This window comes from Triticum aestivum, chromosome 6A (genome assembly GCF_018294505.1).
Source record: "Triticum aestivum cultivar Chinese Spring chromosome 6A, IWGSC CS RefSeq v2.1, whole genome shotgun sequence".
In the NCBI taxonomy this organism is placed as follows: domain Eukaryota; kingdom Viridiplantae; phylum Streptophyta; class Magnoliopsida; order Poales; family Poaceae; genus Triticum; species Triticum aestivum.
Genome location: NC_057809.1, coordinates 244,719,327 through 244,745,640, shown reverse-complemented (window position 1 = coordinate 244,745,640; position 26,314 = coordinate 244,719,327). Strand labels below are relative to the sequence as shown.

At 48.4% G+C, this 26,314-nt stretch overlaps 1 protein-coding gene across 1 annotated transcript; it reads left to right on the top strand.

Moving 5' to 3' along the window:
- The first annotated feature begins 4,142 nt into the window (after positions 1 to 4,142).
- On the top strand, positions 4,143 to 24,874 carry LOC123127381 (early nodulin-93). The gene is made up of 4 exons (XM_044547046.1): positions 4,143 to 4,364; positions 4,615 to 4,676; positions 4,753 to 4,828; positions 24,411 to 24,874. Exons 1-4 carry the CDS (start codon positions 4,160 to 4,162, stop codon positions 24,500 to 24,502), a joined length of 435 nt encoding a protein of 144 aa, XP_044402981.1. The 5' UTR covers positions 4,143 to 4,159; the 3' UTR covers positions 24,503 to 24,874.
- Positions 24,875 to 26,314: the final 1,440 nt, after the last annotated feature.

Here is a 26,314-nt window from a genome sequence, read left to right as displayed (position 1 = left end):
CGTGGATGGCAGGTATGGTTTCCTCCTTCGATGTCTTAGTCATGTGGGGATGGCAGATGTGGAGTTCGTTGGTGTGTGTTTGGGGTGTTGTCCCAGTCTGATTTGTTCAACGGTAATGGTTTCGTCTTTGGCGAGCCACCTTGGAGGTCCGCAAAGCTGCATATCAGCGATGGAGCCGCGGTGACCTCGAGTGAAAAGGTGACCCGTCATTTTTTCTTTCGGTGGCTGCTATAGTGGTGTCGGAGGCAGGCAACGGGCATTGGTGTCAAGCGCAGAAATGTTTTACTATCTTTTTTAGTTTTGTCATGTCGATCTTTATGTAACATGTACGTTAATCTTTATGATATGAATGAGATATATTACTATGAAAAAAAACTTGGTATCTTTCTTTGTATATTAAGCTCCGTGCCCGACCTTAGACTAGCCACAATGGGAGTAACTTAACTAGTAACATCACACATTTCAATACAAAATTGCTTATGTGGCAGCTAATTAATGAGGAGAGAGGGGTTTGTGATAACTTAGCTATTTACTGTAACATCACACATTTCAAGACATAATGAGTCTATAGCCTAATAAATGAACTTTTTCATGATACCACTCATATGTTACTACCCACTATGGAGGTAGCAACTTAGAGGGTGTTTGTTTTCAGGGACTTATTGGTTTAGGGACTTAAATAAGTCCCTATAAGTCCCATCTAAACCAAACAGGAGGGACTTATAGGGACTTAAAGTGGGCATTTGGGACTTATGAAATAAGACTCTCAAGAAGGGACTTATAGGGACTTATAGTTGTAATATGGTCTTATAGAGACTTATAAGTTCCAGGAACCAAACAGGTAGGAACTTTTTAGGGACTTGGGACTTATAAGTTGGGACTAAAAAAATCCTAGGACTTATGACCCAAACAGGGCCATAGACTACTAACATCGGGAAGTTACTACTCTATATTACTTCCAATTGTGAGCAGTCCTTAGGGCATCTCCAGCCGCGCCCCAGGAAGGCCTCCCCAGGCATTTTTTTTGCGTTGGCGCCGAAAAAACGGCCCAGTCGCGCCCCCAGGAGCCCGATTCTCGCCGGCCTGGGCCGAAAACAGTGCCGGCGGACCCAGGCCGAACCTGGCGCGCTGGGGGGCGCTCGGGGGCGTCGGGGCGAACTATTTTGGCGCGAAAAAGCCACGGGCCAGCCGCGTCAGGGACACGGCGGCTCGTCTTCCCCCAACTACCTCGGTTCCCGCAGGGAATCAATGGCAAGGCTGCCGCCGGTCAGCCTTGCCGTTGATTCCTCACGGGCGGCACGTCACGAGACGGCGAGCCGACGCCTCCCCTCCCTCACACGCGTACACACGGGCACGGAGCGGCTATAAAAGCCGGCGGTCTTTCGCCTGTGCCCACACCAGACTCGCCCCTCGCCGCCGCCCAGCCCCTCTCTCTCCATCTCCGTCTTCCTCTCCCGAGCGCCACTGGCAGCCCCTTGTTGGGGAACGTAGTAATTTCAAAAAATTTCCTACGCACACGCAAGATCATGGTGATGCATAGCAACGAGAGGGGGAGAGTGTGATCTACGTACCCTTGTAGATCGACAATGGAAGCGTTAACTTGGATGGTGTAGTCATACGTCTCCACGGCCCGACCGATCAAGCACCGAAACTACGGCACCTCCGAGTTCTAGCACACGTTCAGCTCGATGACGATCCTCGGACTCCGATCCAGCAAAGTGTCGGGGAAGAGTTCCATCAGCATGACGGCGTGGTGACGATCTTGATGTTCTACTGTCGCAGGGCTTCGCCTAAGCACCGCTACAATATTATCGAGGACTATGGTGGAAGGGGGCACCGCACACGGCTAAGAATATGATCACGTGGATCAACTTGTGTGTCTAGGGGTGCCCCTTTCCTTCGTATATAAAGGATCCAAGGGGGGGGGGTGCGGCCGGCCCTAATAGGAGGCGCGCAGGAGCAGTCCTACTCCTACCAGGAGTAGGACTCCCCTCCCTTTCCTTGTCCAAGTAGGAGAGGGGGAAGGAGAGAAGGAAAAAGGGGGGGCGCCGCCCCTCCCTCCTTGTCCAATTCGGACTAGGGGGAGAGGGGGCGCGCGGCCTGCCCTGGCAGCCCCTCCTCTTCTCCACTTTAGGCCCATGAGGCCCATTAAACCCCCGGGGGGTTCCGGTAACCCCCCGGTGCTCCGGTTTTATCCGAAACTTCCCCGGAACACTTCCGTGTCCGAATATAGCCGTCTAATATATCAATCTTTATGTCTCGACCATTCCTCGTTATGTCCGTGATCACATCCGAGACTCCGAACTAACTTCAGTACATCAAAACTCATAAACTCATAATATAACTGTCATCGAAACCTTAAGCGTGCGGACCCTACGGGTTCGAGAACAATGTAGACATGACCGAGACACGTCTCCGGTCAATAACCAATAGCGGAACCTGGATGCTCATATTGGCTCCTACATATTCTACGAAGATCTTTTATCGGTCAGACCGCATAACAACATACGTTGTTCCCTTTGTCATCGGTATGTTACTTGCCCGAGATTCGATCGTCGGTATCCCATACCTAGTTCAATCTCGTTACCGGCAAGTCTCTTTACTCGTTTCGTAATACATCATCTCACAACTAACTCATTAGTTGCAATGCTTGCAAGGCTTATGTGATGTGTATTACCGAGAGGGCCCAGAGATACCTCTCCGACAATCGGAGTGACAAATCCTAATCTCGAAATACGCCAACCCAACATGTACCTTTGGAGACACCTGTAGAGCACCTTTATAATCACCCAGTTACGTTGTGACGTTTGGTAGCACACAAAGTGTTCCTCTGGCAAACGGGAGTTGCATAATCTCATAGTCATAGGAACATGTATAAGTCATGAAGAAAGCAATAGCAACATACTAAACGATCGGGTGCTAAACTAATGGAATGAGTCATGTCAATTAGATCATTCACCTAATGATGTGATCCCGTTAAGCAAATAACAACTCTTTGTCCATGGTTAGGAAACATAACCATCTTTGATTAACGAGCTAGTCAAGTAGAGGAATACTAGTGACACTCTGTTTGTCTATGTATTCACACATGTATTATGTTTCCGGTTAATACAATTCTAGCATGAATAATAAACATTTATCATGATATAAGGAAATAAATAATAACTTTATTATTGCCTCTAGGGCATATTTCCTTCACCCCTCTCTCTCCCTCTCTACCACCGCCGAACCCGTCGCCATGGTAGAGCGCTTCCCCGGAGACAAGGCGGCGGCGAACGGTTTCGGCCGCCGTTCGCTCCGCGAACAGGAGTCCTGGCTCCTGTTCCAGGCGAACATCCCGGCGCCGCCAGACATGCGCGCCGGGCCGACGGGGTGGCGGCTCAGCGACCAGGGAGTGCCCGTTCCCCCGTTACCCGACGCCATGGCGAAGCCCAGGTACTTCGCCGAGGAGGTCGAGGTCGCGCGCGCCTCCCTGACCGACGGCGAGCGCTCCCTCCCCCAGTCGGTCGGCGCACTCGCAGCGTCGGCATCGTCATCAACGAGGGCGGCCGGCGCGCCTCCTCCTCGTCGGCTCCTCCGCGCTTCGTCAAGCCAAAGATGAAGCCGGGGCTGGCGCCGGTGAAGGCGGAGTTCGACGACGACGACGCGGCCCTAGAATGGGCGCGCCAGGACTCCATTGCGATGGAAAATGCGCGCCGGGAGAAGAAGAAGGAGTGCCAGCGCGCCGCCCTGCGCCGCTTCGAGGAGCGCCGACGCGGCCGCGATGAAGACGGGGGTCGTCGTCTTATGCGACAGCGACGAGGACGACGACGCGCCGCCGCCAGTCCGCCATGGCGACGCCGGGCAGGGGTCCAGCAGAGGCGCCCGCGTCGAGGAGGAGAAGGCCGACGACGACGATGGCGGCGACGGCGGCGACGACTTCAGCCCCTTTTTTTAGATTAGGTTAATGTAATGAAAATGCGTGAATTTCACCGAAATTTGCTATGTTTGACCGAAATTTAACTAGTTTTTATTATAACTTTGCCGAACGGCTCTTCTTTTTTTATTTTAATACGCGCCTGGGGCCAATGGCTGAGGACCGACTTACTCCATGGTCATTTTTTGCACCGGCTCATCCTAGACGGCGCTTTTACACGTCCCTGAGGGCCAAGGGCTGGAGATGCCCTTACAGGTCGCAAAGTCGGGCCGCACCAACAGCGGAAACAAGACAACTCGGGTCACCCACCGTTTCCTTCAATCGGAAGAGAGCTATACGGAAAAGGAGCCGCCAGGGAGAAGAAACAGAACGGAGCGAGGAGCCATGGCCGCCAGGAATTTCTTAGTCCGATCCCCCAAGGAGGAGGAATCCAGCGCTGCCGTCCGAGGTACCCCAAAGACCCTCTCGCTCTTCCTCTCTCAGTTCCACCACCGGGCCACACCATCGCAGATCCATCGGGAAACCAAGGCGGAACGCGGTTGTTTGGTCCAACCGGATGGATAGATTCTTGTTCTTGCGCTATGGTAGGTGGACATGGGGTCTCGTGTCTGCCTGGATTCCCTGATGCGTGATTTCTGCTCTCAGTGTGGGAAGCGGAAGATGATTCCTGGATTCCCTGATGCGTTATCTTGTTGCAGAGGCTGTCTTGTTGGGAGGGAAGAACGCCGCCATTGCTGGTACTGTGGTTGCGGTTCCCACGGTGCGTATTTGTGTGCTGAATTCTTGTGTGCATACTTGCATATATTCTGACCTCTGTTAAATTTAATTTTGTGCAGTTGGTTGCTTGCCGTGTCCTTCCTTGGGCTAAGCATAATCTGAACTACACCGCACAAGCACTCATCATATCGGCAGGTACTATGCTACTCAAAACTGTCTTTGCCGAGCTAGTGTAGTTCTGGCTGTAGTCTACTTTCATGCACTGGCAACATCATATAGACCTTATTTTGCATACAACAATATCATATTGTCCCCTTATTCAGTTATGTGCATGGCCATATATCTTCTTATGCCACCTGGCCCTGTTTTCACAAACAATGCTAGTCTTCAATAATTTTCAATGCACCGGTTCTCTATGATTGACATACACTTTTCTTTGTTCATTTTTTTGACCAATCTCATGCACTTTGGCAGCTTCGGGGTGCAGATTATGTTTCCAGTTTATCATTTTACTGCTGTTTCCTGTGTGTGTGTGTGTATAATTATCTACTCTAGATTGGATTAACTTTACATATCCTGTTAGAGTGGCTCATCATGTTGATGTAAAACATAACATTCACATCCAGCAAAAAACATTCTGCAATTCTTTCATGGTTGACTCTTTTACACGCGCATATCTATATTTATACCAATATAAAAATACCCAAGGGGCAGATCCAACTAATCTCGGCCATCAAATCAGGTCAATCCAACGATCTAGATTGCTTCAATGGTGAGCGCTCAACATTTTTAACATGCAACCAATATCATACCAAATATAAACATCAGCGCTAATCACATAATTGACGCGCAAATAATATCCTATCTAATATCCCCATGTAATAAATATACAGGCTAATATCAACGTGCATTGCTACACATTTACTAGTACTAACAAAAGGTGAGATATTGGATTTAACTCTTTAATTTGTGAAGCTTTTACTTTTGTAAAGAAAATTCCGTTGGCTACTGTCATTATCTTGTGCTGACCAGTGAGGAGTAAGATGGGTGAAATAATAGTATGCATTTTCTGAGCATATCACCTTATATAGTGGGCATATTAACCGAGAATCGGAGTCCCAAACCAAAGAACCATGACCAAAACCGAACATCTCGTTACCAGATTTGGTCATCACTTTTGGTGAACCAAAATTAGTTAGGCTTTGTTTTGATGTAGATATTCTACCCCAGGTATTGAACTAGGTTGCAATACCAATTCAACCAAGGCAAGATTTTTTTTAATTTACATGTATTGGGAGTTGGAATCTTAGGAGAGCGATTGTCAATTGCACATTAGTGGTACTAGGCCTGGTCAAGCCCATTCTAAGCTTGCCATCTTCTCTGTCTCTCTCCCGTACACTACTCTCTCTCCTTGGTACAGAACGATGCAGCTGCCCTGATACCGGGCAAGCCGCTAGGGTGGCTCGATCTTCACGAATTGGAGGTCGATTTGAGAAGCAACACAAGAATCAAGGGCGAAAAAGGGAAACCAAGATGAAAATCATTCAAAGGACAAGATCCACTCCAATTACTCCTCAAAACGCAAGTCAATCTAAGAGATGCATCTTAGATCCAAGAACAACAAGGATAGTTCTTCTCCAAATCTCTAGCAGAGTTGGAGGTCTTGAGATAGTTCTTCCAACTTCTAAGATGTTGAGGTTTTGAAATCCATAGGATTCTTCCCCAATGAGGAAGCCTTGATCCTACTAAGAGGATATAGATTGAGCAAAGCTCCCTCAAGTTTTACTCTATGCTTAGCTAACCCTAGAAAAAGGAGGTACACAATATATAGGTAATAGGGAAGAGAGAAGGGAGGGGTACAAGGAACATTTCCCATCATTTGCACACCGACAAGACCAGGGCCACAGGGTACACTATGGACACGGGGACCTGGGGGTTATGGAACCTGTAGACCTAGTATCTAGAAAGTTGGTCGGCAGGGGGTCGTGGACCTGGGGGTTTGGAGGCCGGGACCCGAGGTATCTAGAGAATTTCTCCTGGTGGCCAGGGCCTCGGGGTGTCCAGAGGCTTTTCCAGTTTTGGATCTTTGGGCTCCAGCTTCTTCTCTTTGCTCCTCCTCATGGACTTTGCAATCCTTTGTCACTTCTCCGTGGTGGTCATCATCATGCCTAATCAAACACAAGGTTCCACTCTTGAGGTAGTAGCCATGCCTCATCCAAATGCATAGGGAGCTCAAGTAGGAGTGAACCCACCTTGGCTTCAATGGCTTTTGCACGACATATATTGTCATTGGTCCACTTGGCCTTGGCCTTGAACCTTGGTCTATCATTCCCAGCCATACTCGGTGATACCATCAAATTCCCCTACCTAATCCCCTCAGCTGCTACAGCCATCGCCCCTAGAACTGCCCCAAAAGCAGCTCCTCTCCATCATCTTTGATTATTCCACCAAGAAGTCCAAAGAGACTGCATCGTAAGGCATCGAGGATGAGGTGCCCGAGGACCTATTTGTGGATGCCATCGATTCTGGAGGAGAGAGAGATCAAGGGTTGTGCATGTGGGGGCGCAGTTGCCGTCGTCAAGCACCTTGGATGCACCCTGACGATGTAAGGAGGAACACCCGAGTATAGTCAAGGAGGAACACCCGAGTATAGTCAAGGAGGATGAATAAGGCCAAATAACCATGGGGTAGGCCAGGCCCATGACTTGAGTCTTCCTAGAAGATTTGGGCGGGTCACCATCTTATAGCACAAGAAAAGTCATCTACGGATCCAGAACTGGTTGGCCACCCATTTGTAAATCAACCTGGACCATGATGTGCAAGACTCTCGAGACAAGATGCCAAGTCTGTCACAACCTGGAGGGAGACAACCTCACCGCCATCGCCGACAACAACGACTGTCGCATCAACAAGCCCCATCGTTCCCCGAGTCCTCCTGGCACGACATACGTTGGGTCGAAGATGTTTGGCTCCTGTATCCATGTTGCAGTACTTGTCGGTGTATTAAGAATTGGGTCTTTGATACCCCAGACTTATGCACATGCAGTAGTAGCCTTCCCGAGTCCCGACGACAAGGCTTGCCGGAGGATAACTAAAGCTAAAACTCAAGATCAGATTACAAGCATACAAAGGAGATCTCCGAGCTAGAGATTAGAAATATTGAAGATATGGCTCGAGGACCCAGAAAGATCCTTGCTGGGGAGAACCCATGAAGATTCAAGCCTGGCAAGCTCCGAGCTTGGCAAGAATATCATCACCTTGCCACTGCCCCACCTCGATCAGGTTGTCACTTGTCGATTAGGTGTCGAGTGGGCAGGTAGTTAGGTGAGCTTTGTCAGCGGGCTGAGCTCTTCGTTGGCGGCCTACCGGACCACATCCGCGTGGACGTGGAGATGCGCGGGCCACAGGGCCTCCAGACGGCCATGTACTACGCCCGTGCGTTCGAGCGTCGCGCAGTAGCCATCCAGCAGGCGCCACCGCCCCGGGCCGCTGGGCCGCCACCCTGGTCGGAAGTTTCCGCGCAGGGTTGGCCTGCCTAGGCTTCCGCGGCGCGCCCGTTCCGCCGGCTCACCCCGGCTGAGCAATTCGAGCGTTGCCGCCAAGGGTTGTGCTTCAACTGCGACAAGCCCTACATATCAGGCCACGTCTGCCCACGACTCTTCTACCTGGAGGCTGCAGACTACATTGAGGAGGACCCCGCCGCCGTCGGGCTCGGCGACCAGCCCGCCCCAGTTGACGCAGAGGTGATTAGCGATCGTTGATCTTCCCCGCCTTCCAGTTCGAGGACGAGCTGTTTGTGCAGGCGGGGAGAGATGTTATGACCGGCATATTAGGGGCTTAGCCCAGTCAGTTGTGGCCTAGTTTATCTTATCGTTATTAGGGGCTTAGCCCAATTATCTTATTAGGAGGATTATATAAACTCGTGTAAGGACCCGTTTTCGGATTAAGCAAGAAGCAATCATATTTGCTCGGCTTCCTTAGGGAGCCGGGAGACCTAACCCTAACCGCCGCCCTGCTCTCTCTCTCTCGCGCACGCACGCAATGACGGCGCCCCAGCGCCGGTGACAACGCCTTCCTCCACGTCATCCCTCCTTCCACCCCTACAACCTGAGACCACGCCCTGGTAGGGATCCTGTTCCTACCAGTAGTTGCAAGCAGGAGCATCACCACTAGCAAGCCTAGCAAACAAATGAGACCGTCGCAACACATTGATATCATTGAGAGTGCCCGGCATGCCAAAAAAAGCAATGCCAAATCCATAAATCCTCGGATGCTACGGCCTCTAGCACAATTGTTGCATCACGAGACTTGCCACAATACATTCCCTGCCATGCCTTCGGGCAATCAAGTCCAATGCATACAATCAATGCTACCTAGCATGCCAGGCCAACCTCTCCTCTCATTAGATGCCATCAATTTTTTTTGTGTCATCCTCGTTGGGTGCCCGAAGATATTCAGGACCAAAGACACGGATGATCACTTTGGCAAACCTACGCACTAACTAAATTGTGGTATCTTCACCAATGAGAAGGTACTCATCAGCATAGTCAGCCGGAACATCATATGCAATCATCCGCATAGCTGCCAAGATTTTCTGATATGCACTAAATCCCTTCAAGCCCGCGACATTTCTTCTTTGAGTAAAATATCGACAATTTGCCTCGCAAGCTTGAACAATTTTCACAAAGAGAGATCGGTGCATTCGGTACCTTCTCCGGAAGAGGTGTGGTGGATATGTTGGATTCTCCGCGAAGTAGTCTTGCATCAACATCTCGTTCTCGAGATGGCGATTTCGAGGAATGCAAAGACGCCCGACGGTCGATCCTCGCCGCCTCTTTCGGTTCTCGTCTTCGTGCTCCTTCACGGCAAGCACCATCACCAACGTCTGTTGCCGATAGTTTGCAAGCAGCGTCTCAACATCCGAGTCGTTCGAATCGGACGAATCATCGAGCAAAAACTTCTTGCACGGGCTCAATTCCATCTACATGAACAAAAATCGCACGCCGCGTTAATCAACTATGCATAGCGCTCGGCACAAAGCACAATCAAACACTCACCAGTGGGGCGGGCGATCTCGGGCGACTCAAGGGCGGTCGATCCCCGGCGACGACGACGACCAAGGGCGGGCTCGTCTCGCCGGATCCCGGGGGGGTGCAGCGTATCGGTGGTCGAGGATGGGGGACGCCCCCGCGGCGTGATTCCGCCCATAGATTTGGCCGGAATCGGTGGCGGCAGACGGGTAAAACCAATGGCGGGTGGCGGCGGAAAGGGGTGAGGAAAGGGGGCGGGCTGAAATGTCCCTCCCGCCAACCGCTTTCTTGTGATACGGGGCACCGTAGGGGCGAGGCGAAAACCTGCGTATTCGCGGTTGGGGTCAAGATTTTGCCACGCCCCTTAAAATTTTTTGTGGGCTGGCCGCGTTTGGGGGGTCTGTTCGGGCGGGATTTTCAGCGCCGACCCACATTTTGGCGGTTATTTTGCGGGTCGGGGCTTTTTGCGGGGCTGCTAGAGATGCTTTAAGCATTTACACCATTGCATTGCAAGCTGCTGGGGCTTCGCAAAGCTCCAGGCCAAGAAACTGATCTGCAGTTGATACTGCAGAAAGAAGATGAGTCGCTCCACAAGTACATACAGAGATTCGGCCGTGTACAACGCAACATTCCCGATGTCCACCCCGCAGCAATCATTGCCATGTTCCGACAGAATGTGAGAAACCGCAAGATGCAGGAAGAGATGGCCATGAACAAGGTGGGGGATGTCGCTGAGCTCTATGCTCTGGCTGACAAGTGTGCACGGGCTGAGGAAGGAAGAAGACTTCCTGGGGAGGAGGTTGGCGCAGGGTTTGATTCAAAAGACGATGATGCTGCCACCGCCCCGAAGAAGAACCGCAACGCAAGCGCAACAGGAATCGCAAGGGTAAAGTTGTGCTCGCCGTAGAGGGATCCAGCAATAGTGGCCCCGACAGAAGGCTAAGCTGAGAGCTTCGGCAAAGAGGTTGCCGGGTGCGCGTCGTGCCAAGCCTTGGCGGCTGCTGACCAGACCGGGGGCTCCGGCAAGCAGTATTGCAAGATCCACCGCACCAAGAGCCATGACCTTCAAGACTGCCGGCAAGTTGAGCAGCTTGCCGAGAAGTAGAAGGCTGAGTATGAGAAGAGAGATAAGGAGAAGGCTGACGGTGCAAGTGGGTCCGGCAAGAAATGTGGTGGCCGAGGAGGTCGCCGCGGCAAGACCAAGCAGCAGAGGGTGAAGCTTGCTAGAGGTTGAGACAAGAAAGAGGATGATGATGACGAGGACGAAGAGGATGAAGACGAGTCCAGTGAACATGAGTTCCAGAAAGCCACAGAAGCAATATGCATTGACGGAGGTGCATCTTTGCACTCCTCTCATTGCCAACTCAAGAAGTGGGCGCGTGAAGTCAATGCGGCAGAACCAGCTGTTGATGCCTAGAAGCCATTGAGATGGTCCAACACGCCCATCATTTTTGACGCTGAGGATCACCCTGATTGGACAATTGCGGTCGGGTGCTTGCTATTTTTCACCAACAATCCACAACCTCAAAGTGACAAAAATGTTGGTTGATGGTGGGGCTGGTCTCAACTTGATTTCACCTGATGTGATCAAGAAGCTATAGATTTCTGATGATGATCTGATGAAGAAGACTGGCACGTTCCAAGGGATCGATCCAGGAAGGAGCCAGCCAAAGGGCAAGATAACTCTGTCGGTGACATTTGGCAGCGAACTCAACTACAGGATAGAGATGATTGTCTTCGACATCGTCAAGATTCCATTGCCATATAATGAGATCCTTGGCCGCTCGGCCTTGGCAAAATTCATGGCAGCATCCCACTATGCATACAACACGTTGAAGATGCTAGGGCCGATGAGCGTCATCACCATCCATTCTGACAAGGATGCGCTGGTTTGCGCTGAACAACTTCACCGGGAAGCAGTTACAGCATCTGCCGCCAAGGCACTTGCTCCTGCCGACTAAGCTCCCGGGGAAGAAGAGGAGGAAGACTGGCAAGACTACCGACTCCGGCAAGCGTGCCTCTTTGGAGTGCTGTGCTCCCGTCGAAGAACAAGGCTGCTCCACCAGAGACCAAGAAGGTGTCCGTAAGGAGGACGACACGGGGGGAACTTTCACCATAAGTTCCATCCTTGAGGACAAATAGGAAAGCGCGCTCGTTGTCTTCCTGCGGGCGAATGTCGATGTGTTTGCATGGCAACCATCTGACATCCCCGATGTTCCCAGGGAGGTAATTGAGCACCACCTTGCCGTCTGCCCTCACGCGCGGCCCGTCAAGCAGAAGGTGCGGAAGCAAGCTTTGGAACGGGAACGGTTTATTGCCGAAGAAATAAAGAAGTTGGAAGCGGCAAGTTTGGTCAAAGGTGTACTCCATCCTACGTGGTTGGCCAATTCATTTGTTGTGCGCAAGGCGAATGGCAAGTGGCGTCTTTGCATTGACTAAACAGATGTAAATAAAGCTTGCCAGAAAGACCCATTTCCCTTGCCGCGCATCGACCAAATTGTTGACTCCATTGCTGGATGTGACTTGCTGTCGTTTCTTCTTGATGCCTACTCCGGGTATCACCAGATTTTCATGTCAAAAGAAGATGAAGAGAAGACCGCATTTATTACTCCATGTGGCATGTACTGCTTCATACATATGCCTTTTGGATTGAAAAGTACTGGTTCAACATTTGCAAGAGCAGTCCAGATTGGTTTTGAACCTTAGTTGCACAGAAATGTGGAAGCATATATGGATGACATAGTGGTCAAAACCAAGGACAAGACAACACTGATACAGGATTAGAAGAGACGTTTGTTAATCTGCACAGGATTTAGAAGAGACGTTTAGAAGAGACGATTGTTGAGTGCACGCGGGTTTAGACCATCACCATCCTCTTTCTCGTTCCAACCTTTTTAAACGCATAATAATTAGTAATGTCAATTAAAAATACAATTAATAATGTCTCTAGTTAGTCTCATCCCTCATTCGATGGTGAAATGAATTCTTATTTGTTTTCCTGACAACTCTCCTTTCCAATACGATAGCGAAAGGAAACACTCGAGTGAAACAACAAAGCAAAAGGAATACGATCAAGCCTGGCCTTTAATAACAATTTTTTCTAAAGAATAAAGTACACTTACCATGTGTAAACAATGTGCTTCTTTGAACAAAGGGTCATTACTTTAGAAACGTTGGTTGCACAGCTAGATTACGACCATTACAAAGAAAAGTTTTGACCTGAAATTATTCCCTTACTGTGGCTATTTACAACTCAATATACTACTTCAGGTCACGAAACAGATATAAACAGATTCAGAGAACAATAAAGCATCATTTTGACATGTATAAGATCATGTCTTAAGCACCACACTCTCAGGAAGAGCAAAAAACATTTGCGTAAGAAATAATAATGGCATTGTCAAAGGTCCAAGCGAGCGCGCCGCTTGTTCTTCCATACACAGCGCTAAAACTTCTTATTCCACGAGACACGAGCAAACCAAATGTTGATAACTTCGTACAGTATCAGGAACTTTCAGTGAGAATACCAAGGTTAAGAATTTTCACCAAATGAGATTAGGGGAGTTTGCCGATACAATGAAGATGCAAGGAGAATTATGAAACAATAATTAACCATAAAAATGTACCTGGTAACTTACCTTATAGTTGATGGGAAACATAGGCAATTAATTAGTAATAAATGAATTTAAATATGTTCCAGACTTTCCAGTACAGATATGCAAGCAAATGGCTACTGTGTAGTAATTGGCCACGACACTGAGAAAGGATGGAGTGAATATACCACAAAATACCATCATGCTTTTACCCATAATACTTACTTAGCAGGCTAAATAGAAAACACATAAAAATCTCCCAACTAAACAGGGAGAAAATAAAATTCCAAGGACAGATCGATACAACAGATGTGGTTGTGGACTAAAATCAAGCCACTGATAACATAATATCTACTTAGCTGACGGGTTAAAAACACAATAGACACTCCCCATATGGCACAGGTGCAAGCGACATAATGGGAAATTCAGCAGTTTACGAAGTGTGGCAACAAGAGTTCATGTGGGTAATTCAGCAATCTACGAATCAAAGTGGTTAGAGATCAGTGGTCAGTTTAGCAGTGTACGAATCAAAAGGGAAAGAGCATCACTAAGAAGAACATTACTCGCATTTCCGTCTTCACAAACAGTTAGCACATGGAGATCGAAGACAGTTACCAGAACCATGACTACAAACACTGTCATATCTTGGAGAAATCTAATCGCAGCTCCAGCCTTCCATCATGTTGCCCTTCATTTCAATAATGCCGGCACGGATGAGTGCAGTGCCTCACATTAAATTACACACAACAATAAGTACACCATTGGCGAGATATGAGTACATAAATAAGTAGTTGAATAAGTGCAGAAAAAGGAGGCTGCAAAATGGTTAGAGAGCTAATCTAAACTGTAAAGGAATAAATAAATAATCACCAACGCAGAAAGAGTCTAGTTGAAGGTAAAACTCAATGATGTACTATGAATGTAGAGATTGGCACATTGAAAACAACCAAATGGCATTGAGTGTTTCTTTCTTCGGAAACCTGCGCACACACAGACAGTGAGCCTCTACTTATTGAACGACAAACATGATGATCAACTGAATCTGAAAGAAGGGGTTCCTGATTCTGTCGAAGTAAGAGGAGGTTCCTACCTATTAACAACCAGAAGAATCCAATATATGTCAACAACGATGACATGATATAATCCAAATTGTGTAGAATAGTAAGAGCATACACAATAGTACATTAACAGGCGTATCATTGTGAAATGGAGAGAAGTATTTATCAGTGTTCTGGATCATAGCAACAACATCAAAGCAAAATCATAGAGTAAACAATGTGGATTATTAATTTACCTGCTCACTAAAACCAAGGTGTATGTGCTTCCCCCAACAGGTCCACGCCCTCTATTATTTGAGCTGGACGTGAGGGCCACCATCAGCAGGCTACTCCCTACACCTAAATAACCTGCCCATCAGACTCCTGAAAGTGTGAAATTGCAACGAAAAAATTCGATTATTAAGTCCTCAAAAGTGCCATACAGACACCTATTAAGACTGGATCCCTCCTTAAATATTAGAAATCTTGCAATAAACTATTAATAGGGGGTCCGAATATATGAAGTAGTGCTTATATATACCTACTAATTAAGGGGCCAACCACGCCGCAGAAGTAAACAAACCGAAAAAGAAGTTCTTAGGCCCAATATTTCCCTGTATCTTGCTTATATCTTGCTTCTACTAATAAAAAACACTATGTATTCCCGAATGGTTGTTTCCATGTAAACAATTCAACTCTGCACAAAGGATCTTTTCCTAATACTTCACCTAATGGCAAAAGGATGCATTCAGAGAACTACGATTTATTCTCTCATCATCATGCTTGTGCAAGAAACACTACGCTTGCAAACAATAAGCAGAATAAGCACAAAACAAATCGAAGCCATCCACATTCCCAAGACTAAGCAGGTAGTAAATTAGACCAAACAATTTACTAATCATAAATTAGACAAATCGGCCATGAATACCAACACAGGAGCCCTACTTTAGGTAAAAAAAAAGGGCAACCTGGTGCATGTAGCTCCCGCTTGCGCAGGGTCCAGGGAAGGGTCCGACCACTTTGGGTCTATAGTACGCAGCCTTTCCCTACATTTCTGTAAGAGGCTGTTTCCAGGACTTGAACCCATGACCTCATGGTCACAAGGCAACAGCTTTACCACTGCGCCAAGGCTCCCCTTCAGGAGCCCTACTTTAGGTAGAGCAAATAATTTCTCTAGAGGGTAGCAAGAATGAAAAATGAATCACATGGTACATTTAAAAATGCATTTAGGATCTGCACAAGCAGAAGGATGTGAACTAAAGAATTATACTGCAAGTTTCTCGTGGATTCAAAGATATCTATATTTATCTGAAACAGAACACCTACAATAACTAAGTAGATGGCCAATCGCTATGCATAATTCAGATTCATTCTAGTCCCAATAAATATCGCGGCCACTCCATGCAAAAACCCAAAGGCTATCAATCCACACCAGCTCTTTCAGGGAACCCCCTACCGATCAGGAAGCATCCTGGCTCAACAGAACCCATGCGCTAATCATTGTATACGAACAGACAAAGCTCCAACACACACGCGAAAATGTTGATATATATGTACGGGTTTGCACACGCATAACCTTCGGCCCGTGCATTGGAACGTGAGAAAAAAATAGTTATTTCCATGTCCTTGCCTCAATAAATAGATTTAAAATAGTGCCTTAATATTCAATCTTGCATATCAAAATATTTGATTTGTAAAAGAAGGGGAAAAAGGTTGTTCCTACCTCCCAGCTGGTAGGGCTGTCAGCATGGACTCCACAATTTCGGGTTCGATTCCAACTTCTGACTGCCCAATTGGCTAAGCATGATTGACATGTCCATTCATTAAGCCATCCTCACCATAGCGAGCTCGTATGAGCATTCCTTAGAGAGCCCAACCTGCTGGTCGTCCTCACTCTTCTCATGCAATTCTTTAATTTCCCATGCCAGTTGATACTCATCAGGCCTAAAAAATTATGCAAAAAAAAATCAAGTATGTGATGTAGGATTAGTACAGTCTTCAGAAAGATAACTTTTCTTTCACAACAAAAGCCATCTGAACCAAGTCTGATGCCCACTAAAAAACATTATGTTTAATGCATGCATCTCCCATGATGAGGAATTAAGCGGGACAAACAAAGCAAAACAAAAGAGGCAATGTAATTGACCAATGGATTATTATCTTACTTCATTCATGGAGTCCAGAAGGTGGGATCAGATAAGAAACTGAAGGTGGTGTTCCATTCTCTGTCCCTACAAGAATGCAATCTTGCATTCAATACATTAATTACTCAGTAAAAAAATTATTATGGGTGCTTGCCTAATGGTTGGAGCCATGGGGAGGGGATCTCACCAGATGAGGAGATCCTACCGAAGGAGGGGATCCCACCAGATGAGGGGAGCATGGGTCTCCCTGCCTCGATCCGGTCAGATCCGACCAGAAGGATCTGCCGACGGAGCAGGCTGTGCTCATAAAGGAGAGGGAGGGGTGGGTTAGGCGTCAAGATCGGGATGGGAGAGGGGAGGGAGCAGCAGGGTTGGTGGTGCTAGAAGGCGCGCGCGGGGGGGGGGGGGGGGGGGGGGGGGGGGGGGGGGGGGGGGGTTGGTGGTGCTAGAAGGTGCGCGGGGGGCAGTGGAGGTCGACCAGCCACCACCGGCGCGTGGCAAGGCGAGGTGGACGGCGGGGTGGTTTGCCGCCAGCGTGAAGCGAGCCGTAGCGCTGGAGGTATGGGGTACGAAGGGAGGCAGGTGATCTTTTTTTTTCCAATGGCGAACCGCTTTTCACTTAGGGACGTGACTGCGGGTTGAATAAAAGAAATCACAGGGATTTTTCTGCAAAACAGCCGCGATGGTGAACCCGACGCAGTCAATCCGTGCTTTATTATTAGGGAAAAGATATGTGTTTCTCCGTGATGTTGTGATATGCTTGCCTTGTATGGATAATTAACGAACCGTCAAGGTTCCATATCGTTATTTTCTCTTCTTTCTTTTTCTCAAAAGGACAGAAGGTTCCCTCGCGTGCATGTTTGCCGGGGGGAGTGATAGTATGGACACCAACAAGTGACGTTCAGCTTATTATTCCACAACAACAAAGGGAGAAGCTAAGTTGAAAAACTTACAAACAATTTTCTTTATTATAGAGCTAGCTTTCTTGAACGTTTTTGGCTTTTGTATGGAAAACGTGCACCAGAGGGAACCTTGTCGCGATTAGCTGCGCTCTTATTTTGTTTCGAGTCCGCTCAACAATATAAGCAGTTGCGCTGAGACCCCCAAGAGACCTTGCCGACGGCGACATTTCCAGCAAGCTGCAAAGGATCCGTTCCTCAAGCGCTCGCGTCAAGTGTGCGCACCGACAAGTTTCCAAAAAGTGTAGGAAACATACCATGCAAAAACTGAATCGAACAAGGGGAAACAACACATATTCATCAAACACAGATAGTTTATATTACATCAGATAACTTGCTGCGGTTCTAACTTAAGAGAAATATTGTCTTTTACATGGACTGTTGGCGGCAAGACAAGACGAGGCGTGCCGACTAGTCCCTACGCTGGCCTTCAACCCTCTTCACCTGGCTTACCTTGTCAACGATGGGCTGGATGGCTTCTTCAATGGCCTTGGTGTCAGAATCCTTGACGACCTTGATGCTCCAGCTGTTGACGCGGCGGTCTGTCTTGTGCGCCGCGCAGGTTGCTATTGAGCTCCCTGCCGCTGCGAAGTCTTGCCGGCTGGTCCCTTGTCGGCAGTTTTACCACCTGAAGATGATGGACGTACTGGGTCATTAGAAGCAGTCTTGTGGAGGATGCGTTGCTTCCTTGGCGGAATAGGGGCTCTTCGTGTTCTTGCTCTTCGGTTGTCCCCTTGCCAGTGGAACTCCTGACAACTTCATCGCCTGCTCACCGGCAACCACATCTTTGTCAGCAAGATCTTCAGGCATCCATACTTCTTTGCCAGTTTCGGCCGCCAAATGACTAGAGACACCGGCCGCCGCAGCAAGCTGAGCTTTCTCTGCTCTGCTCACAATATAGGCGACCTCCTCGTCGGGGGTGTCGCGGATGAGATCTGTTTCTTCTCTGACAACTCTCTCCAAAAGGGTATCAAAGAATTCCTGCACGCCCTCTTTGGGCGGCTTCGCCCAGTCTCCAACTCCATGTGCATTGCACTATGGCATCATCGCAATGATTGCGGTCAAGGCCGAGTTGTTGCACATGGGGACGACGCTTGCCGGCAATTTGGTCTTGCCGTCTGACCTAAACAGCGTGTGGCATTGAGCATTGTGCTGCACGACCGTCAAATTGTTGTTCAATCCGGGGTGTAGCCTCATGACATCCGCAACATTCTTGTATTCCCAAGCCGGCTGTTTCTTGTTCTGCAGGGGGGCGATTCGGCGGCGAAGGAAGTCTGCACAACTGCTTCAATGGCTAGCTTGGCAAAACTGAGACGGTGGATCTTGGTGATGGTGATCGCGAGCTTCTGGTCATCCTTGTCATAGCCGCTCCAATCTTTGCCGCGAACTGGTTTGGTCTGCCGGGGCAAACAAAAATGGGGGAAATCATCGTCCTTGATCCAGCACCACTCACCCCGCCATTCTTCCCATTTCTTATGTCCTGCTCCTTCAAGATATATATCCTTGGTCCCAGGCCTAGGAATCCAAGTGATGGAGCCAGAAAGGGCATCTCCAGATTCGATATGTATGCATGATGTCATTGAAGAAATCAGAAAAAGGGGGACAGAGCCCGCAGTAGAAATAAGCAACAAAGAAGCAATATTTGATCGTGTTCCTCTTGGTGGAGCCAGGAAGAACATGCGGGGCGGAGTGAGCTCTCATCTCTCTCCCCCACATGTAGGCGTACCGTTCAACAAGATCACTCTTGTCCAGAACTAGGTCGAAGACGACGTGCTGCTTCCGCCATGCCTCCGCGTCCGTACTGAGGATCTTCTCCACCTTGTCCTTGCTTGCTTTCAGTGCCATGGCTGTTCTGGAAGTAAGGATTGAGGAGGAGTGGGAGTGTGGAGCAGTGGATGGATGCAGAGTGCTTTGTTCTGAGGGCGTAAGGAAGAAGACGATGGCAACTGCTAGATTGGAAAGAGGGAAGGTAAATGAGGAGCCCCTGCGGATTCCTTTTTACGGGGAAGAAGCGGGGCTGGCTCTTTACGATCCGACGTGGATGTGCTTTTGCAGGCACATTACCGCAGCAGCCGTTTTCATCCACCTCTCCCACGTTCTTCATTTAATGTGCGTTGTGGGAGGCGCGGTAAAAAAGATTATGATAGATTGTAGCAGTTATTCTCTGCACGCGTGCCTGTGCATTGTTTGGGAGTTATTCTTTGCACGCGTGCCTGTGCATTGTTTGGGCCTAGCCCAACGACGCCTCGCATGCGTGTGTGGCCCTGGCCCGGGGGCTCTTGTCGGTGTATTAAGAATTGGGGTTTTAATACCCCGGACTCATGCACAGGCAGTAGTAGCCTTCCCGATGGCAAGGCTTGCCGGAGGATAACTAAAGCTAAAACTCAAGATCAGATTACAAGCATACAAAGGAGATCACCGAGCTAGAGATCAGAAATATTGAAGATACGGCTCGAGGACCCCGCAAGATCCTTGCCGGGGAGAAACCGACAAAGCTCCGAGCCCGGCAAGAATCCCACTACCTTGCCACCGCTCCACCTCATCGATCAGGCTGTCACTTGTCGATTAGGTGTTGAGTGGGCAGGTAGTTAGATGAGCTTTGTCTGGGCACGTGGCAGCTCGCCTCTGAAGATACAACTTTAGTGACACCCGTCCAAATGATGTGTCAAGGCAATAGAAGGTAGATGGGCGAACGACACAGAAGGAGAGACCAACCTTGCCGGGGAGCTCCATCCACAAGACACCTCACGGTGCATTTAATGCGTTTGTTCTAACCCGTCAGAGTTAGGTATTTGGCACCATAGCCACTATTTACAATGTTTATTTACCATTTTGCCACTATGGTGACCCCTTATAGTCTATAAAAGGAGGCCCAGGGCTACCTTGACAAAGGTCGAAACCCTGTCCATTTGCACACGTAGCAGCATTTTCTGAGCACCTTGCCGGACGTGCTCTCCTTCTAACTGGACATATACACATCCAATATACAAAGTAGGAGTAGGGTTTTACGCTTCACAGCGGCCCGAACCTGGGTAAACTTTGTGCGGGTTTCTGCTAATTCTGCTCTTTGTGCTCGAACCGCAAAGGGATCACCATGATCCCATTGATGGTCGTACGCACGACATGCCCCGACCACATTTTCAAGTCAACAACATCGACAAGTGCACAGGTGAGGCGCTGCCGTATATCCGATTGGTTGATTATCACATGGTGTGCGTGCGTGCCCTCTGGCGGCAACGGCTACGTCGTGATCCGACACCTTTCCTTGAACTTGGGTGGACTCGGCTCTAGCCTGGCTCACCATTATGCCTCAGGACAACATCAAGGACTGGATAGACCTCGAGGCCTTCGTCGTCAGCAACTTCCAAGGTACCTACAACAAGCGTAGGAATTATTAGACCTAACTGATCCTCAGGAATACATCCAAGCTTATCCAAGGTGAAGAACTCCTTGAGGAATGTCCGGGACGGTGATGTCATGCCGCATTCTTCGCTGGCCTCAAGAGCAGGAACTCAATCACAAGATGGCATGTAAGGCTCCCTGGACAACTCGTGAGCTCTTCTACATTGCCAACAGCTACGCTACCGGCGAAGAAGTTGTCCGCCACAAGATGAAGTACGGCAAGGGCAAGAGCAAGGACCAATTTGAGTCCCCCAAGGCCAAGGGCAGCCGAGTCGTCTAGGAGTAATAACAACCGTAAGCGCGGGAGTGGACAAAGTGACATCTTGTCGTGGTCACTGACCGCACCTCAACGTCGTCCTCGGCGCAACAGTGCCACTTTTAGTGAGATGATGGACAGGACATGCCACTTCCACGCGTGACTGCAATCTCTTGAGGAATCTATCTGCAGGGTCCCCTTGGAAACAAAGGTGTTGCTGGTGGCTTGGGAAGATGAGTGGTCGTTGCTACTGGGGAGCGAGCAATCTACTGATGCTTGTGCAGCCACTACCCCAACTGGAGAGAACTCTGCTACCACTGCTGTTGTGCGCGTTGCCGCCCTTCCGATTGGTGGCATGGCTGCCTCTGGAGGGCACTCCATCTCTACTGCTGGAGGTTCCTCCGCTGCTGTTGTAGGTCGCACTCATTGGTTTGTATTAGGTGCCGATTTTCCTGCTTTCGTAGGCGTGGTCCTCTAGATCAGAGGAGGGACTGCAGTGGCGGTTGTGCTTGTCCTTGTTGAAGGTCTGACTAGGGCTGCCCTTCTCCAGGCATACAATGACAACCTGTTGGCTGCTGCTTGCTCCTTGGGTTCTTCAATATCTGTCTCAAATTCCTTCTTCTGCACAGAAAGCTTCTTGTCTAGGAGCTTGACAATCTATGGAAGGGAGGCCTTGGAGGTCGATGGTGGGATGCGACGAGGACCGGTATGTCTGATACCAAGTCACGTGCTAGGATTGATACTGGTCCTAAGACCGATGAACATGACACAGTGGGGCTCCGAGGTGCGAAGGTTGGCCGACCATAGTGTCGGGGATGATAGAGAGAGAAGGTTGGGGGCGGGGATTAGATCTTTACTATTTCATTTTCATCTATTCCAGAATCCTTGTGTGGCACATGGTGTCCCTTTAGGGAAGACTCGATTGATGCCTAAGAATAGAATTTCGAGTTCCCTAACAGAGATGATATCTTTATCTTTCTAGCTGAACCAAGTCACTTCCCTAACAAAAAGATATCCTTACTAATCTCACACGTAATAATATTAAAGGCATGATTGATTTGTCCTGTTTTTCCATACGTCATTGCAATTGCCCCTAGAGCTGCCAAAATTTACCCCAATGCCACCTGCAAGTGAAAAATAAGGTCCGAGTCTTCTTAGCTCGTCTCGTCCGAATGCCCCACGCCACTGCACTGAGAAACCATGCGTCACGACTCCCTGTCATTCTCGTGTCGTGACTCCCCGTCGTTCTCGCGTGGCGAGGGTAGCTGCCTGATGCTCCCAGCCTTAGGAAATTGCAAGTTCCTATTGAAGCTTGGCTTCCCCACTTCCGCCAGCCTTATGCCTCCCCGTTGTTCTCGTGTTACGAGGGCACCCGCTCGACGCTCGCGCCTCTTTTTTCGTCCGTCGTCACACAGTACTCCGAGCTGAGACAGACTCTTCCTCTCTGCCTTCGCTGACACATGACCCCTATTCTTTCTTCCTCGTCTGCTTTCCCCATGCAGGAAGTCTGCGGCTGCGTCCCGCATCAAGGTGTCGCAGTTCTCGGTGTTGTCATCGATGGCCAGCAGCAGCGCGCGAGACTCGTTGTTGACCGCAGGCTGAGGGAGCAAAGCGGGGCGGTGAGCTCGAGACCTGCTGTGCCCGTCACTGCCGCTGACGACGCACCGGGTCCGGCTGGCCACCAAGGTGTCCCCCAACCTATCCCGATACGTGTCATGGTCCTGAGCACATCAAACATCAAGCGTGATCAAACATCAAACATGAGCGGCTGGCCCAGCCTCGCCATGGAGCACGCGAGCTTGGCGGGTGGAGATGTAGCCTTTGTTGTCGTGGTCGAAGGCACAAAAGACCTTGAGCAGCTGCACCTAGTCAATGAGGAGCGGCGTGTGGGCCATCAGCAGGGCGTGCGCCAGCTTGTAAAACTTGACGGTCCCGCTGCCTTTCGCGCCAATGGGCAGCTGCAGTGCGTGAGACTCTTTGCCTGATGACCGTAGGCCGAGGGAGCAGAGCAGAGTGGCCAGCTCCAGACTGGTGCACGAAAGACAGGATCAGGGGTCCCACAACGGTGATCCATAGAAACAATCCACAATGACGCAAGTGTCATCGTTGGCGCGGAGGAGGAAGGAGGTGGCGAGTAGCATGTATGTGCTGGCGTAAAGCAGAGGCGCCGCTCTGCCGAGGCCAGGAGAAGGTTGCGGAGGAAGGCAGCCACCATTTTCTGAGTGGTAATCGATCAACACGAACAGTAGCATGACCTGGACCTGATTGCGTTTTTAGTTCTCGGTACGTTAAATTGGCATCGTATCTACATATATTATTCTCTTCTCTGCGTTCACATAATCAAATCAATGCAACCATCTTTATTCTTTTCATCCATTTTTTTCCAAACGGTAACAACATTTTCTGGAGGGACTGAAAAAATAGGTCTGTTACTGGAACTTCCGACCGAGAAAACACACTTTGGCCAATGGCCATATCTGTATGGAGAGAGAGATTAGCAGGGAAAAAGCATGATCTTAGGTGTGACCACATCAACAATTTCCATGTAAGCCTAAATATCAAGAAATGCATTGACTCCGCGTAGGGCAACCTGATGGTGCGAGAGCACATCTCGCTGGAAGGCAAATCAATGAACGTTTGCGCTCGAGAACTCTTGTAGGTTCTTTTATCTCTGCCACACCTGCAGAGACTAATTCTTGTGCCTTGCACGCAGTATATTCTTTTAGTACGAGGGTGCCGAGTTATCTTTTATCCCTTTGCATCGGGCATATTTGCTAGTTATCCCTGACGGACTAAGAGATGAGACCCACGCCTCTGACACCACTGAAGAACCACACTGATCGTTCAGTCTAACCGAATGCCCAGCCTATTGCTGTAGTCCGGACCAAGATCCAGTGCAATTTTTTACTACTTAGAATTGACAGTAGATGCAACATTTTTTGTTCTGTCTAGAGGTTAATAATTTACACAAGGGCCTCCGCTTAAATCTTAATTCGACTAGTGAGTTCTTGAACAATATCTGGTACTGGATTTTTGCTTCTACTAATTATTCCTTCGTTTAAGGTGCAATTTGGAATCATTGCAAACTCCACATGTTTTGCTAGATTTATGCGATTATGTCTGTTTATTCGCACTGAATGATTTGGCTATCCCGATGAGATTAGTATCAAGTTGCTGGCAGGGCTTCAACACAATAGAAGTTGCTATCGTACTTCAGATCGATCATAGCCATTTGTTCAAGGATCATGCCTATTGCTTCATCTGTAGCTCAGAAAGATGATCATTCTTGTTTGCCATGCTCATGCAACACAAAATTGGGAGTTTACTAAAACAATATCCTTGTTTTTATTGGACAGTCTGTATCGCTGGCTTCTTCATCACCGCAGATAAAACCATCCTACGGAACGCAAGACAGAACACCATTGGGAGGATCGACAAGTCGACTTGATCCAGGACTGTACAGAACCGAGGCTGATGCGAATCGCGTCAAAACTCCCCTCTGTTCCATCCATGGATGGTGATGCACGACTGTACGGCGATTTTCAGTTTCAGGCTTATTTTGTACCTAACCTTGCAATGTAAAGACTAAAGAGAGTTGCTGCCTGCTAGGGCAGTGGACCCCGTTTGCTCCCAATTGGAAGTGGACTAAGAGATGGGATGCTTAGTTAAAACTGTTGTTGTGTTGTCAGTGTACTTCAGTTCTGTTCAGTTAAAACTAATAACTGAACCGAAATTTCAGTTCCAAAATAATTTGGTTCTTGATCTGCCAAAGAAAGGATATGTCAGCAATTTTGGAAGACCAAGTTGGCTGTTCGCTAGATATCTGGAGTGGCCGACCATATTCAAAAATAGTTTTGTCTCCCTAACCCATATTAGAAAAAAACACTAAGACATACTCTTGTCTCCCTAATCCATATTAGAAAAAACACTAATACATGCTCCCTCTGTTCCTAAATATAAGTCTTTTAAGAGATTTCAATAGAGACTACATACGCAGGAAAATAAGTGAATCTATACTAAAATACGTCTATACATTTGTATGTAGTTCATATTGAAATATTTAAAAAAACTTATATTTAAGAACAGAGGGAGTATTAGGAAAAATATCATGTGAACATATGGTGTCACCCTGTTGGTTGGGCTTGCATGGAGCGAGCTAGCCCACCCTCGCTCGAGTCTGGAAGGATGTCACCATTCCTTATCATGAAGGACGCCGCCAAGCCCTCTGGCCATAGGAGCTGCAAGCAGGTATTTGTCTTCTCTGACGCCATCAACTCCTTGTGTTACTGGTGACGTCCCCCCTCCGATCTGCCTTCAGGGCAAGTGTTTATTGTATGATGAGATGAATGATGAACTCTGTTAGTAGGTACGAGTCCATGACCCTAGTGTTTTAGAATATTTGTTTGGGCCCTTTTCCTATCTGCCTCCAGGGCAAGTTTTTTTGTGTGTTGAGATGAATCATGAATCTCTTCTGCGAGTTTGTGGGTCCATGATCTGAATGTAAAAGTTGATTAACTGTTTATATTGTCTGCTGCAAATCGGTAAGCCGTGGATGGTTAGGTTCATTGTGCACAAAGCATCTTTCCGTCAACCAGCACCTGAGCCATGGCTGGAAGACTCAATCACTATTGAAAATCTAAAGGAACAATTGGTGCAACACGGGTTAGGCCAAAATGATTTTATGTACTATCGAAGCAGGGTGATGCCAAGTGCAGGATCATGTGGAAGTTTAGTGGCACGAATAGGTTGAGCTGAAGTTACGGAAGATATTAAAGTCAAGATGCAAGACAAGGATGAGCTAAGTGGGTGGTTGAGAACATAGGCGGCAGGATGACCATGGCTGAACTTACCAATGATTCCACAGTTCGGAAGATGATAAAAGAATACAAGGCATTTCAGATGGTTGACTTGTATTGTTACAACAAACCTGAGGGATTTGTAGAGCCTGCTCAAATTATAGATGTTGTCACTGTGGAGTGGCCACTCTCCTTCATGCCCATGGCTCGGCGATGCTATATGATGCTGTCAACAAGTCTGAACTTCATGTTTGAAGTGATTTCATTATGTCTAGAATTCTGAATTTGTCAAGTTAGCATCCCTTGTACCCCATGTTGCGTGAGAACTCTGTTATGATTTGCGCTATTATGGATAATGTTACTTTCATCTGTATGTTATTGTGGTTCCTAGTTTCGATGCAGGCGACCATTGAAACAAGAGCAGACAATAGAGTAGTTGTAGTTGAGTTGTATATTTTCCCTCA

What these genes read in the sequence shown, in the direction of transcription:
- LOC123127381 (XM_044547046.1), top strand. Translation starts at nt 4,160, where the DNA reads ATGCCCTTACAGGTCGCAAAGTCGGGCCGCACCAACAGCGGAAACAAG. An exon ending in ATCCAGCGCTGCCGTCCGAG is followed by an intron (nt 4,365 to 4,614) that starts GTACCCCAAAGA and finishes ATCTTGTTGCAG; the next exon opens with AGGCTGTCTTGTTGGGAGGG. An exon ending in AGCACTCATCATATCGGCAG is followed by an intron (nt 4,829 to 24,410) that starts GTACTATGCTAC and finishes TTTATTGGACAG; the next exon opens with TCTGTATCGCTGGCTTCTTC.